Genomic DNA, 16,133 nt, shown 5'->3' with positions numbered 1-16,133 from the left:
TGATGAACAATAAAAAACATTGCCAACCAATCAGAATCAATCCTGCTGTAATGAGCTCGAGAATTTAAAGCAGCAGACGCACGTCCGCTTAGAACACACAAACAATATCGTTCGCTGGTGTGGACGCTAATATCGTTATCTTTATAGTTATCTTTATAGTTATCGTTCTTGGTGTGACGGGCCTTAACCCTTTTCTACTTCGTAAAACAATACATAAACATAAACAAACTAAAACAAAACAAAGATAAGTAAGCAAAACAAAGTGAAAGAAAACTAAATTATATAAATAAATGAAATGAAATCCTTTATCAGTCCTTTTTGATTAGTAATAATCTCAAGATGTTGAAGCATAAAAACCATCAGCAAAATTCTTAAGTAAGACAAATCTATAATTTTTTGGAGAATGGTGCTAAAGATTTTAGGTTGTATCCAATGTCCGTTTCTACAAAAGAAGTGGTATATCTTTGACGCCGAGTGTAGAATAACCTATAATCAAGACAATTAACCCTTAACCGGCACAGCTGCATTATCATTTGCATGCAGCGTTTGTCAATTGGCACTTTGAGCGATTTAATGGGGAGTGAAAAAACCACGCAGTCAAATACAGCCAAGTGTTGAGAGCCATCTCAATGAAGCAAATCACGACACTCTACTGCTTTAAAGCAGAGAAGTGCGGCACTCTCAAGAGACAGAACAGAGCCATATGCTACATTCCAGCATCAGTAGCTGCTAAGTCGCTGTGGGCTAGCTGTTGGAGGTTCGAGAACAGCAGCTTTCTGGCCTGAGGGGAAGTGATGTCATTACTGCCTGATCCAGAAGTGACTAAACCCTTCATGGCAGCTGAAAAGGGACCTCCGCGCTATGCTAATGCTAGTGTTTGTGGTGGCTTAGCGGGCAGATGCTTTGTGGGAACTCCCACAGAGTCCATCTGGTTGGCTGTCTTGGCGACTGGCTCCAAGGGCGTCAAGGGTGGTTCTGGTCTGTCGCTCAGAGGGTCACAACAGCATTGCACCAACACAGGCTGTTTGATGGAAAGCGCTAAATTCCAGAAGACAAAAAAAATATCTGCTGCAAATCCGATCGGATCAACTGTCGGTCTGGTTTCTCATGACATTACGTTCCTAAAAGTCTACCACTAGATGTCCCTAGAAACTAGTCCAGCCTGAACACACATGCAAACACATGTATTGTGGAAACATGCATTTTTATATATCTTTAGAAATATATAAATATATTTGTTCCTCTCTTACAACCTCAAAGATACTGATCTGCTCACTTAAGCCCAAAGAACAGCGAAGTCTTCAGGGCTCAACAAAAAGACTGACCCGGGGCGAGTGTTAGAGAGATTCATGCTAGCTGACAGAGCTGTGACTCGCCCTACAGAAGCATTGCTGAGTCACGACATCTTGCACACATTTGTATGTCTTACATTTGGTTTTCTGCAACACTGTGCAGAGTAATGGTGAAAACTGTGCTGCTTGAAACATTTCACTAAGGTTACTATATATAGACATTGTCATAATTAATATGGATTTAAAAAATACAGTTGTATCTTAAATACATATACGCATATGAATATAGTATGGAGTTACATACATTAATACAAACTGTGTGTCTTAATCATGCACTGTAAATGTATGTAATCTTAATAAATAAATAAATACAAACATGCTACACAAATAAAAAAATACATAATATTATAAAAATACAATAGGAATTATATAATTTGTATATTTTATATTATATATATATATATATATATATATATATATATATATATATATATATATATATATATATATATATATAACTGTATATTTATTTTGTCATTATTTATTAATGATTTAATTTAATCATTTTTTTTTTTAGTTAAATAAATAGGTAAATAACATTATTTACATATTTAGCTTATGAATATAACTACTTGGGATTTATAATAATGTAATACACTGTCTGTTTGAACTGTTTTGATATTTTAAGTGTTATTAAATTAAATGTGCAATTGCATTTATACTTAAACCAATATTATAAATAGTGTAGTAAGTATTAGTAGTAGTAAACACATATTATAAATAATAAGAACTATTATTCATAATTGAGTACAAATAAATACAGAAATTAATAATAATAATAATAACAACAACAAATAAAAACAACATAATGAAAACAACAAATTGGCATTTTAGAAAGCTTTCTGAAGAATCTTATGACAATGAAGTCTTTATTGTTGGCTGCTAAAAATTCTGTATTACATCAATTAAATAAATAGCATATTCAAAGAGAAAACAATTATTTTAAATTGTAAAATAATTTCAGTATAGTACTGTTTTTACTGTATCTTGATTAAATAAATGAAGTATAAGAGGAACATAAGAGAAACCTTTTTATATCTATACATACACACATACTGTTGGTTTTTATTTAATTACTTACTAATTTTCTTTATTATGCTTTTGAAAGTAGTCTAAATATAATCTCATTCCAAAACCCCTCACACGCATTGAATGTTTAAAATGTTTAATTGACGGAGCAAAGCCACAGGTTCGTTCACCACAACATCACAAATAATGCATTCCCCAGCACTTGTGCACAGTATCGATCCTTCACTTCAACGTTACTGCATTCCTCCTAGTCTCACAGACACTGATGGCTTAATATCCGATTTTTTGATTGTTGGGGGTTTCCAAACGAACCTAGACTTTGTCTCCTCTTTCTCAACACACAAGCGCCATTCTTTTTTTTTTCTTTCCTTGATTTCTCTTTCTTTTACCAGTTCTGTCAGTTCCCCAGCCAATAAAACAGAGGAGGCTTTCTGCATGGCTGCACGCTGAGGTAATGAACGTCTGTGATGGAGATAGCTGGAGGACTGGAGCACGTGTGCCATCCACAGGGGAGGATTTCAGAGACAGCTTCACAGCACAAACCACACGCAATGTCTTTTCTGTTCGAAACAACAGCAAATGTACGCTGCAGCTAATGCAGCTAATTATTAACGTAGCTAAGAACGTAGCTCAATATTAGCTCTGTTCCAAAAACCTAGTATACTGCCTACATTGACAGCTACCTTATTAGCTAACCTATTTATTGAATAAATAAATGATGCTATTATCATCAATAGACAGCATATAAATAAAAACTGCATTATGTTACAGAGTTAAATGTTGATACAGGAAGTGGTATATTGGATTTATTCTATAAAATAAATCATTTACTATTCATACCATTACAAACATACTATTTGAACTGGATTGTCATCAGTGACTGATTTACAACGTCAACAGTTCTTTCCAAAAGAGACTGATGTTAGCATGTCGCTACGCTAATGACGCAATAACCGAGCTGCAGCGCACATAAACATTGGGTAAAATATAAAACATAAAACCATAATCTCCGAAACAGATTTATTTTACTTTAACTATTCACAATATTTGATTTATTTTCTCTAGATTTGTTGCAATGTATTCTGGGATTGCTTTGATTAGCTTTTTTTGCTTTTTGATTAGCTTATGATTAAAACGCTAGGTAGGCAGCACAATAGGGTTTCGACCATAACAGTTTTGACACGCAAATCTTTCTTTATTAAAAAGAAACAACAAATATGAGTTTGAAAGAAAAAACTTGTGTCAGTCATGAAGCAAACATATTCGTCTGATCCGTACAATGCATAATTCACATCAATTTTACACGAATTCGTGTTTGCAGCGCTCAGCTTTGCGAATCTCAAATGATAGAAGCCACAATAACTCGCAGTCTTGAACAGAGCAGCTAATACATTCCTGAGTGGTTTTTATCCATCAACGCTCAAGTGTTTTGTCGAGACTGAAGATTTAATAAGGCCAACCGCTCTCACTGTTTAATGTAGCTCATAATAATCTTTTTTTATTTATTTCGATTTTATTGATAAATCAAACAGACAAAAGGCTCTAAAGTGCAGAGAAGAGGCTTACGTGTAAACTTTGAGCACAAAGTCTTTCTCCTCTTTGAGTTCAGAGATGGTCTGAAGGACGTCGCTCATGGCCAGCACTGCGCATCCGTACGGCCGGCGGTACTGGACGTGAGGGGGGCCTTTCTTCGAGTCGTTTAACAACATCCGCCCTGAACAAAGAAGCATTATCAATCACTGTCAGAAACGTACGTGCGCTCACTACCATCTACATGATTACACAAATCCTGTCCAGCACACAATTACGCATCGACTTGAATGCAAGGATCTGCAAATTATATATTTTAGCTGGCTAGCAAACCTACAGCAACATTTCCCAGTGAATCGGTGGCCATTATAATGTTGTGTTTGTGCCAATTTATTGGAAAATTATACCACTTTAGTACTGCTATAGCTGGAAAATAGAACTCAAACTATATGCCTAATATTACATATTTGAGTATTTTGCTATTTGTTGTGTTGTATATAAAAAGAGGCATTGTTGAATAAGGTTAAATAGTTTTGTATATAAAATGCATTCAATGATCAAGAAACAAAACATTATGAAGAACGTAAATGTTTCAGTATCTAGTCAAATATTAAATACAGAATAATTTAGCGTTATTCTTATTAAAGGCTACTTTCGTACACCTATTTTATCACTTTTACATGGACCAATATAGTTATACATTTAAATTAACAAAAGGATAAACAATATCAATTTACCAAAATAATAATAATAATAATTTTTGTTCTGTTCGAAGCACGAGGAATAGTTTTGTCTCATTCCCAATCGCCCGTCCCTTTATAAACTGGAAAGCCACACTTATGTAAGAGCTCTAGAAATGAAGTTGCTGGTAGAAATGTAATACCTTGAAGGCACCGTTTGGCTCCAAATGAAGGAAATGGATGGAAGAAGAGACAGAAAGGGAAAGAGGCTAAATGAGATGGGATACTCACCCGTCCTGATGACCTGGGACACAATGTAGAGATCTCTCTTCATGTCCTTGTTGCTTAAGTCCTGTGAGAAAAAAGAGAAGCTACTTAGTGTCTTGTTTTTCTCTCCAAAATAAGTATTTCATATTTATTTCATATGTATTTTTTAGCCATGGCAATAACAGATTTTGGTCCCACCGTAAAGAGGGCGCAGAGACGGTCGACCTTCTCTGGGTTTTTTGGGCCGCCATTTTTGTTGAGTTTCACCATAAACTTCTCACTGGAAGAAGAAGAAGAAGAATTGACATGAGAATGTTGTCATTTAATACATTTATCATTTGGACAAGAAAATACTGCTAGAGGTAATCAATCTAAATTAGTTTTGCTTCAGACCCAGATTTTACTTTTAAACATCAATTGGTTTTCATTTCAAAATGACCCACATTATCATATGTTGTGAAGTGTGTGATTTGTGTCAATAGTGTCCCAAAATTGTAACAGAATTTTTATGCAACTAAATCAAATTATCAATTTGTGAAGTCAAAAATAAAAATAGATGTTAAAAGCACTATTTATTTAAACAAAATAGCTGTACGTAAAACATCAATTCATGCTAAAAGAAATTTTAAAATGCGAAATAACAACAATAAAAAAATACATAAATCACGATAATTTTATAAATCTGACAAAATAATGAATCTCCTTTAATTTGGCAAATTTTATTGTGTGTCTGTGTGGAATTTATTTATTTTTAATATATTATATAACCTCTATAAATGAATAAATAAATATTATTTATTTACTTTTTTTTTTCAAATTAATAAAATGATAATTGATTGCTTCATTTGCATGGGAAAAAAAGAAGCATGGGCTTTCTTTTAAACAAACCAACAAATAATGTATTTATTTGTTATTTAAGAAATTTTAAACAAAATTATTTTTAATATATTGTATAACCTCTATAAATAAATATTATTTATTTACCTTTTTTATTAATAAAATTTATATTTGGTTCCACCATTTTATTGGAAAAAAAGCAGCATTAACTTTCTGCTTTTGAATACATACATTTATTTGTTTATTGATTTAACACCATTTTTTCGTTTACACCATTATTTTTGAATGAATGCATTTTGATTTCTTCATTTAAGGGAAAAGAGAGCAACGTTTTGCCAAATACTGCTCTTTTGCAAAACTTCGCTTTTGTGTTTAATAGAAGAAAGAGGGCCAAATTGATTTTGAACAACATTAAGTGTGAGCAAATAATTACACAATCGATATTTTTTCTCTCTTTCTAAATAACAAATGTGTTTTTCCAAATGTTCCACACAGTGAAATACTGAAATCCTATTGCAATGTAATCATTGAAAAAGAAAAAGAAAACAAGCGAGGCCCTAATGCCTTTCTCATTGCCAGCAAACTCTGAAATGTTATTTTTGAGAGCTTAATCAGATATTAATTCATGATTTCGAGCCAGTTCTACTTGCTGAGAGATCTCCACATGCCACATCCGATCCGCGGGAGCCAGACCTCATGCATGTCAAACACAAACCAAAGCTCACTTCACTAAATATCTCTGCTGCTTCCGCTGCTGGCACGACAATCCAGACTTCAGCTTGTTGGTTCAGGTTTTATGAGGGGACATGCACTACAAATGTGTGAAATATACTGGGCAAATATTCCACAGCGTGTTTCAGTGCAGTGATTGAGCACTGCAAACGATTACTGACAACAGCAAATCAGAGTGTATAGTCTACACACTTGGGTCCAGTCAGCGGGCTGGAAGCGCAGCGTGAACGTGTGTAAAATCACAGACAACTTCACTGACTCTAATGGAATGGCTGTTGATGCGTAACTCGCTTTCCATGTATAATTTATTCAACATTTAACAGTTTTGTTTTTCACGCTGCTGAGAGAGCCAATGGGAAGTATAGGCACTGGAATTGCTGATGGAGAAAACAGCATCAAATTAATTCAGGAACACCGAGTCAGTTGGCATTGGATGTCTAGTAACATGTCCTTTACAATGGTATTTTATTACTCTACAATCCACACGTACAAACAACCATACCAATGTCTTATGGTAAAAGCCTTGCTAATAAGCTGTTCGTGGACACATCTGATCATGGATGTGAATGTCTCGTGTCACATGTACACACACACACTTTGATGCTTCACACGATCTCCAGACTCATCAGCTCATCACGTGTGTCCGTCCCAATCCACAACAACCAATCAAGTCGCCAGAAAGCAGCAAGCCTCTTCCCCGGAGGACACGCTGACAGGTATTCATTAAACTCCTCCATCACCAGCCGCGCTGTTATTCCCATTCAAACCACTCGCCGATTGTTCAGATCCTATTGTGTAGCGCTCGCTAACTCGCGGTAATAACACACTTAGCGTCTGGAGTGTGTAAAGGCTGATAGGGTTTCGGTTGATGTAGGATCTTCATATAACATAAAGAAACATGTTCAGAGAGTAGATTTAAGTTAAAACAGCCGAGGGTTTTCTGCACAAGAAATGAACTGAACTGGTCTGTGGCTGAATGCAGTTAACAAGTTCAAATATTAAAGGCACTTTCAAAGCTGAGTGATTCCTCCTCTGTGTTTGAATAGAGACTGAGGCAGCTGTCATGCATTTTAATCAATCACAGAGGAACACGACGCCTTTGTAAGATAATGGCAGATTCACACTGACTGACAATATGGGATGCAGCTTTTTCAGAATGAAAGGATTGGTGGCGTTTTGATGGAAAACTTGATGTTTTGATGTTGACTTGCATATGACTGACCATTCAGTTTGCATGAAACTTGTCGACCAAATGCATTTCAAAGCAGTTAGTCTGTTTGGAAAGTAAGGCTCAACGACAGGCACTGACAGATGAGAGAAAAGACGCAAAACCTTTGATCAAACTGTGCGCCGCATTGTTTAATTGCTTAATGTAGTTAACGGAATTTAATAAAAAGTCATTAAAAGTATAATAAAAAGTTTGGTTTGCATCTTTTAAAGCAGAACTTAAATGAAATATTTGTGAAAAGAAAAGGTGAAAAATTTGTCAAATCACAAGTTGCACAAAGACTTGCTGATGTCCACAATTAAGAATATTGTTTTCTGATTAAGTGAATAAATAAGCAATTACATAAACAATAATAATAAGTAGTAGTAATTGCTTTTAACAAGTTATGTACTTTTTTTCTTTTAAATAATAAGAACAATTAGCTTTTTTTTCAATTTTCATTTTTAAATATAGGTTATAAACATTTGTTTATTCTTAACTGGTTATTATATATATATATATATATATATATATATATATATATATATATATATATATATATATATATATATATATATATATATATATATATTCTTAACTGGTTATTATATATATATATATATATATATATATATATATATATATATATATATATATATATATATATATATATATATATATATATATATATACCAGTTAAGAATATATATATATACCAGTTAAGAATAAACAAATGTTTATCTGACTAACAAATAAATAAATTTCCAAATATTTATCCCTTCTAATAATAACAACAATAATAATAATTGTTGTTTTTAACAACAACATTAATGATATTATTTGTATTATTATTATTAGTAGTAGTTGTAGTTGCTTTCAAATAACAATTTGTTTTATCATTTTTATTAAACAAACAAATCATTTTTTAGATAAACAAATCAAACATTTATTTTTCCCTTCTAATAATAACATCATCAACATCAACAAAAACAACAATAATAATATTTTTGTTAGTTTAATTCTTTTCTTGTTTTATTTTTATATTAAAATGTAATTTTTTTATTATTATAAATAATTAATTGTCATATAATAACAACAGTAGTAATAATAATAATAATAATAATAATAATAATAACAAAAACAATAATAACAATAATAATACTAATGATAACAATAATAATAATAATAATAGTAATGTGAAAAATCTTAGTAAAAAAAATTGTGGATTGCTATCAATATAAATAATTGTTTTTAACACCACAACCAACATTATTATTATTATTATTATTATTATTATTATTATTATTATGTCCATTTTCCAGTATTCCTTTTCACTTCTTGGTCCAACACAAAACACCATAAGTTATTTGCAGCACTGGTGTGGATGGAGCAGCTCCCAGCAGAATAGCACACAGACAGACTGCAGACGGGGGTGCAGATGCTTACAGTTGGATTTGACACGAGTATGCAAATGTCTCTGAATATGTTTGTGTGCAACTGCAGAAACAAGTGACAGACAGATGGAAAAAAGAGAGAGAAAGAGCGCCGAGGACCTTCAAACAGAGGGACAGAGAAAGTGTGAAACTCTGAATATTCAGGACAGATATTTTGCATAGCATCCTTAAAATCAATGTGAAATATGTCCCATTACAGACTAATCTGGTTTGTGAACAGCGTTAAACGTTGATGAGACAAACATCTGGAGACCTCTTGTAACTAAAAACAGTTGCGTACAGTATGTTCCTCTTTTCAGACTTGACCAGAAGTGAGATAATTTTGGAGCAAACCTGTGGCCCACTCCAGGGTCAGACAGCTTTTGAGAGGGAGGCAGAGGCACCATTAGCAGCCTGTCAAAAGTGTGAGGAGTGGGTGGAGAGAGAGAGAGAGAGAGAGAGTCTGTGGGTGCTGTGTGAATAATCATTTGGCCGGCTTTCCTCAGCTGCTGCCATTTATATAATATGATGCTGTTTTGGTGTATTTTTCACGATTTGAAATCACGATGTAGTTAGTTCAACATATAATCTGTGATCATATTAATCATTTTAGTCATTACATAGGAATGGGTTAGCACCATTTAGCACATCATATCAAATTAATTATAAAGAACATTAAGGTAATATATATATATATATATATATATATATATATATATATATATATATATATATATATATATATATATATATATATATATATATATATATATATATATATACACACTAATATTTTTTGGCATAGCATAAGGAACAGAATATTTATTCTGTAAATTAATAAATAAATAAATACATAATAAATCAGTTTTTTAGCATTGACATTAAAAAAAAAGATTTTCCTTTTCTTTTTAAATATCTAAAAAATATACATTTCTCAAAAAATTTTCTCATGGTCGATTTTATCAGTTGGAAACATTATTACAGAGTGATCAACTGATTGCATCAGTTTAATTAAGTGTTAGCTAAAATTAATTGATAGATAATTGCATAAATGTTATATGTACATTGAATTAAATTAATGAACGAACAAACAAACAAACAAATGAATAAATAATGAAATCCCTGAAATATAAAACAACAAAATATCTATCCACTCATGTCAACTATTTGCAACCAATTGTGTTCCTATAACAAGATGTTCTGAACAAATGTAAGTGTATTTTATTTATGTATTCATTGATTATAAAATACGCAGGGCTCGGTGACATCACTACATTTTGATGAAAGATAAAAAGCACTGCACTGGTTTGTGGGTTTTGTCAGCGACGTATGCTTCCCATCCGACAGAACAGCAGGGGAAGAATGATAAAAAGCAAAGCTTAACTCACACAGAAAACGCTGTCTAGACATGGTCAAAAGCTCTCAGAGGGAATATGGTACGAGAACATTGGAAATAAAATGTGAGGTAGAGAAATCGTTCTGTCTCCATGGTGAGCCTCATCAGCGAGACTCATCAGCATGGGGTCTCTCATGAGAGCAGCCTCCCTCAGGACAAACTCCAGCAACGTACTGCGCTTTCTGCAGATCAAGTCTTCGAAATCACACAAACACACAAAAACAGCCGTGCTAACCCATGCCGTTTTGACAGATCATGATGCAACACGACTGTTTCAGGTAAGCTTGGAGTGAACAACACATCCTGTTGAAAAAAGCAAAAGAAATAAAAACGGTAGGGATAGAGGTAGCTAAAGGGGGTGTGACCACCGTAATTAACATTTTTGTTGTTTCTTTCGGCATTCAAAAGCATGAAAGTGTAATACATGAACTTACTGAACCACTGCTTCAAACAGAAACATTTAAGTGATCATCTCTTAGTGGCCTACAAATGCTTCTCTAATTTAATTAATGAGGTGTATAAATTACTTTTGAAACACTCCCATTGGAGGAATCTGCCAGTGGCCTTATTTCTCTTATGATTAGAATGAGGAAAAACAAAAAAAGTTTCCGTCGTACAACTGGAAATAGAACCTGCTCATCCTTGAGACCAAGTTGAGTTTATTACCGTATTTTCTGGACTATAAGTCACGCTTTTTTTTCATAGTTTGGCTGGTCCTGCGACTTATTTATCAAAATTAATTTGACATGAACCGAGAGAAATGAACCAAGAGAGAACATTACCGTCTCCAGCCGCGAGAGGGATAGTTTTAGAGAGAGTCTATCAGACACTATCAGACGTATTTTAAGGTTCTATGCCGCAAACTTTATCTGACATACTTTTGAATATCCAGCATTTAGTTGACCCTGATAAGCGGTCGTCGTCAGAGTTGCAAACTCCATGGCTTTCTTCTTTCATGAGGGGGTTTGGCACCACAGCATTTTTGTTTCCAAGCGGAACAGTAAAGAACGCGACACACACGTCTCCCTGAAATCCTGTATAATTCAACCAATCCGGTCCATGGGCGTGACGTCTGAGGCTGAGACTAATTACAGTCCCTGAACTGGACTTCCCTCAAGGGTGTTCCAGCTCTTTCAGATTCCCTCAACCACTGGAAAGCAATTCCACTTCCTCTTTCTGACCAGCGACTTTTTAAAGCCAACTGACATCAAGTTCCTCAAGAATAGTTAAAGCAGCCTTTCCTCAAAAAGCCAAATGAATTGAGCTCCAAAAACACACAAAAAAACATGCATCCGCCAACATGCTATTACGTTGCTTCTTGTACGTTTTGGAACGCTTTCTAAATTAAATACAGTGAGCGGCGCTAAAAGTGCATTTGGTTTTATCCGAAACGGATGATTGCAAATGTGGCAGAATTCTAATTACGTATTGAGGCAGTTCGGAAATGAAATGTCCATTGCAAGTTTACTACATTAGAAAAACCACACATACAGAAGTGTAAATGCTACACCAGGTGTGCTACTGAGCAAGTTTACTACATCAGAAAAACCACACATACAGAAGTGTAAATGCTACACCAGGTGTGCTACCGAGCAAGTTTACTACATCAGAAAAGCCACACATACAGAAGTGTAAATGCTACACCAGGTGTGCTACTGAGCAAGTTTACTACATCAGAAAAAAACATTTTATGGACCGGATACATGTATAGTAAACATGTTTTGAACTCATAATATAGTATAGCAAGCAACTGCACATATATAAGTCTTTATTAAATCGATAATCTCCTCCTGTATCATTAATTGTATAAAAATGAATAAAGGTTGTTGATGTTTTCCTGTCACTAGTGTAAGGCAGGGTTTTTTTTATTAGTCTTAAAATCTGTCTGTAAAATTAAAATGAACTAAAATTCTTCTTACAAGGTTTAGTTTGTAGAGACAGAGTTGGTTAAGAGCGTCCTCTACCTCAAAAATGCTACTTGAAACTTAAGATGTCTTGATAGCATAGTTTAAGTGAAGAGATCTTTTACATGAATACTTCATCAAGGTCTCTTGTCCTTAACTCATCTTTCTGCAGTTTCACAGTTCTGTGTGTCATTTTAGGTTATTGTAAAAAAAAAAAAAAACAGGTCGGTAGGCGGTATTTGTGCAAGCTTTTATTTCCGTGACCTTGATGTTTTAAAAATGATGGCTTACTTTATTTCTTATGGGACCTCATGTACTGTTTTTTCTGTTCCTTTTGAATAATTACCAATGAAAGCTTCTTCATTGTAAAAAGTTTGAGTGGTGAAGAGGCACGGCCACTGAATGTGTATACAAACTTATACATGAAACATTCCCTACCTGATTTGCTTGCCCTCTCTCAGGTCATACAAAGAGAAGAAGATGTCTGTGTCCTCGCCGATGGTGTTGTATGTGAAGCTCTTTAGGTTGACAAAGAGATGGTGCGGTACAGGCATTCGACACGAATCCCCATGTCTTTGTTTTCCACCATCCTAAAAACATAAGAGTACACAACAGCTTTACAATATGCCATGAGATGCTTGTTACAGTATATGCTATTTCATAATGTAATGTTGTGTTGTATGTTACGTCAGATAATAAAGTATGTGCACAGTCATTTTATGGAATATTGTGACATTATTTTCTGTTGTTTTGTTTTGTTACAGGGTAAGTTGTTCCTTGTTATGTTATATTGTTGTTATGCCATGGTACTGTATGTTATTATGTTATCTTGTATCCTTACATTATACAGTTGAATGTGTGATGTTTTAATGTAAAAATACCACAACATGATATTACACATGGGAAAATGTATAAAGCTATAACTTAACATTGTAACATACAACAGTTTATAAAATCGTCTGATATGCCATAGTATGACATGATATTTTCCAATATTGTTAAATGTTATGTTTTATGTGTTGTAAAGTGTTGTTATGACAACATGCAATGATATACCACATAAGGCATGGCAAAATATTTAATGATATAACATGTAAGGTTTTAGGTTAACACAACATAACAATATATCACAACATGCAGTATGCCGTAGCATGCTATGACTTAACAACATACCACAACATGATATAATAACACAACATACCACAGCAAGAGATGACAACACATATAAACATATGACATGTAATGTTATAACATTATATGTAACCATATATAAGATATATACTATAACACAATATTAAATACAATGATATAACATGCAATGCTACAACAAGTAACCATACAGTATATTTCATTGTGTGTCATATTATAACATCACATGCCATAACATCTAACAGTATACCATAACATGATATAAAAACAACAATATGACAAAATAAAAGGTAATGCTATAACATAACATAAAAACATTACATAACATGTAACTATATCAAGATATGTGATATACCACATGACATGCCATAACGTGCAATGGTATACCATAGCATGATATAACAACATAACATTGCATAATATCTAACAAAATAACATGTAATGCTATAACAACCATATATCACATTACATGTCAGAACATGTAACAATAAATCACATGATAGAACACCATGTTACATACCACTATATTATGTAACACTGTAGCAGCATGTTACATATAATACATCACATGACATGGAATAGTACAGCATATAATAGGACAGCATGCCATACCATAACAAGTAACAATATACCACAACATGATACAACAACACACTGCATAACATTTATCAATATAATATGTAAATCTATAACACAACATTATGTCATATCATTACGTGTGATACGATGCAGCATGTCATTACATGTTATGTTATGTTATGTTATGTTATTATAGGTGTGGTATATTGTAGCATGTTATGCTGTTACACAGTGGTCTCAAAAATAATGTGGTTTGTGGTTATTGAAAAGTAGAAAATGTTTTGCGATGTAGGTGATAAAAGGATACCTGCGATTACTCTGCTATTTACACTTCTTGCATCTTAAATGTGCATTCAAAAATACATTATATTGTATAGTATAATAAAATATATTATAATGTTTTTAAAACAATATTAATCCACAAAATCATCTGAATGGAAAAAGACCAATTCATATTGCATATTGTAAATGCATATTCATTAGTGCTTATAGCAGAGTGTTGCAATCTTTTGGCTTGCTTAAATCACCTATTTTTGAAAAAGTGCATTATACATAAACACATATGTGTTTAGATCAAAATGTCACATTTTGGCCTATGGTGAACCATGACCTACAAAAAGTTCTGTACGTTAATGACTCAAAGCATTTCTTGGATGACAAATACCTGGGTTGTGCTTTGCTGGACGCTGTGTCTGCTGGATAGGTGCTGTCAATGGAGAAAAAGAGAAAGAGAAACACAGTGCTCATATTTCATAATTAAATCCAGTTTATGTGCATATACAGTACAAAGCATGATGACAGCAGATAAAGTAACTGACATCCTTTAAAAAAAAATGTTCAAATGGAAACATATAATGTAAATACGGTGCATTCAACATAGCTATATTCAAACCTAAAACTGTTTTACACTAAAATAATTACAGATCAAACAAGAAATTATGTTCCTTTTTTATATATATTAATTATGAATTGAGTAAATAAGATACTTGCTTAAGAGTTTGAATATTTTCCCACAACGCTGTATGAATGTACAGTGCAATATCTCATGAGATATCTACATCTAGATTAATCATATTCACTGAGGCATCGTCAGCACAAACGCCAAAAGAAAACACATGCTCATAATCGCATGAAACACACACACACACACACATACACACACACGCACACACACACCCACACACACACACACACACACATACACATCTTGCCTGGGTGACTTATGAGTCTGTGTTTCTTAGCTTGCATCTTTCTCTTCAGTGCTTTTGACTGCGTTTAGAATAAATTACCCAGCATTCAACAGAAACCCCCATCGGCATATGCATGGTGGGAAAAGAGGTATGCAATTCTCATGAACGCAAAATACAAATTAAATCTTAAAGTTCAAAACTAAGTGTTATGGTATTCTAGGTGAAGTAATGTCACTATGTGGTTGCAAAGGTGTTCTCGGAGGTTATCAGTACTTTGCATATTAGTTGCTAGGGAGTTTTGGTTGGTTGCTAGGGTGTTCTGGGTGGAGAGACATCACTTGTTGGTTGCTTAGGTGATCTCAGCAGTTGTTCGTACTTTGCTTTCTAGTTGCTAGTGTGTTCTGGGTGGATTGACATCACTATGTGGTTGTTAAGGTGTTGTTAGTATTTTGCTTTTCAGTTTCCAGGGTGTTCTGATTGTTTGCTTGGGTGTTCTGGTTTGTCGCTAGGGCATTACTAGGGTTTTATCGGTGACTTGAATGTCATGTGGTTGCTAATGTGTTCTCAGTGTTTGTTAGTACTTTGCTTTCCAGTTGCTATGGTGTTCTGGTTGGTTGCTAGGGTGTTCTGAGTGACATGATGTCACTATAGGGTCTTTCACATAGGATTAAGAATCTCCAACGACAACTGGCAGTGCTACATTTGCTTCAAGTGCCTGCACTTCAGCATCCGTCCATCTATTGCTGTTCATCATACTTGCAAAAATAAGTTGACACAAAGTTTACAGTATGTTACACAGCGTTTTAAATCATGGTGGGTGAGGGAGTGTTCGAACCCGTCTGGCCAAT

General features: G+C 33.8%; 1 protein-coding gene across 8 annotated transcripts in view; it reads right to left on the bottom strand.

The window, feature by feature from the left end:
* The window catches only part of LOC127988299 (dedicator of cytokinesis protein 3), a 170,445-nt gene that overhangs the window by 45,408 nt on the left and 108,904 nt on the right, over positions 1-16,133 (bottom strand). For all 8 annotated transcript variants that reach the window (XR_008161612.1, XM_052590960.1, XM_052590964.1 and 5 more), the window contains 5 exons: positions 14,760-14,801; positions 12,806-12,957; positions 5,057-5,138; positions 4,883-4,943; positions 3,948-4,095 (listed from right to left, as the gene is read on the bottom strand). Coding sequence is in view for 7 of the 8 variants with exons in the window: in XM_052590960.1 (XP_052446920.1) it covers positions 3,948-4,095; positions 4,883-4,943; positions 5,057-5,138; positions 12,806-12,957; positions 14,760-14,801 (485 nt within the window). In the remaining variant the exon portion in view is untranslated. The remainder of the gene's footprint in view (positions 1-3,947; positions 4,096-4,882; positions 4,944-5,056; positions 5,139-12,805; positions 12,958-14,759; positions 14,802-16,133) is intronic.

This window comes from Carassius gibelio, chromosome B22 (genome assembly GCF_023724105.1).
Source record: "Carassius gibelio isolate Cgi1373 ecotype wild population from Czech Republic chromosome B22, carGib1.2-hapl.c, whole genome shotgun sequence".
In the NCBI taxonomy this organism is placed as follows: domain Eukaryota; kingdom Metazoa; phylum Chordata; class Actinopteri; order Cypriniformes; family Cyprinidae; genus Carassius; species Carassius gibelio.
Note: the sequence above shows the minus strand (reverse complement) of the source record. Positions and strands in the feature narration are given on the sequence as shown.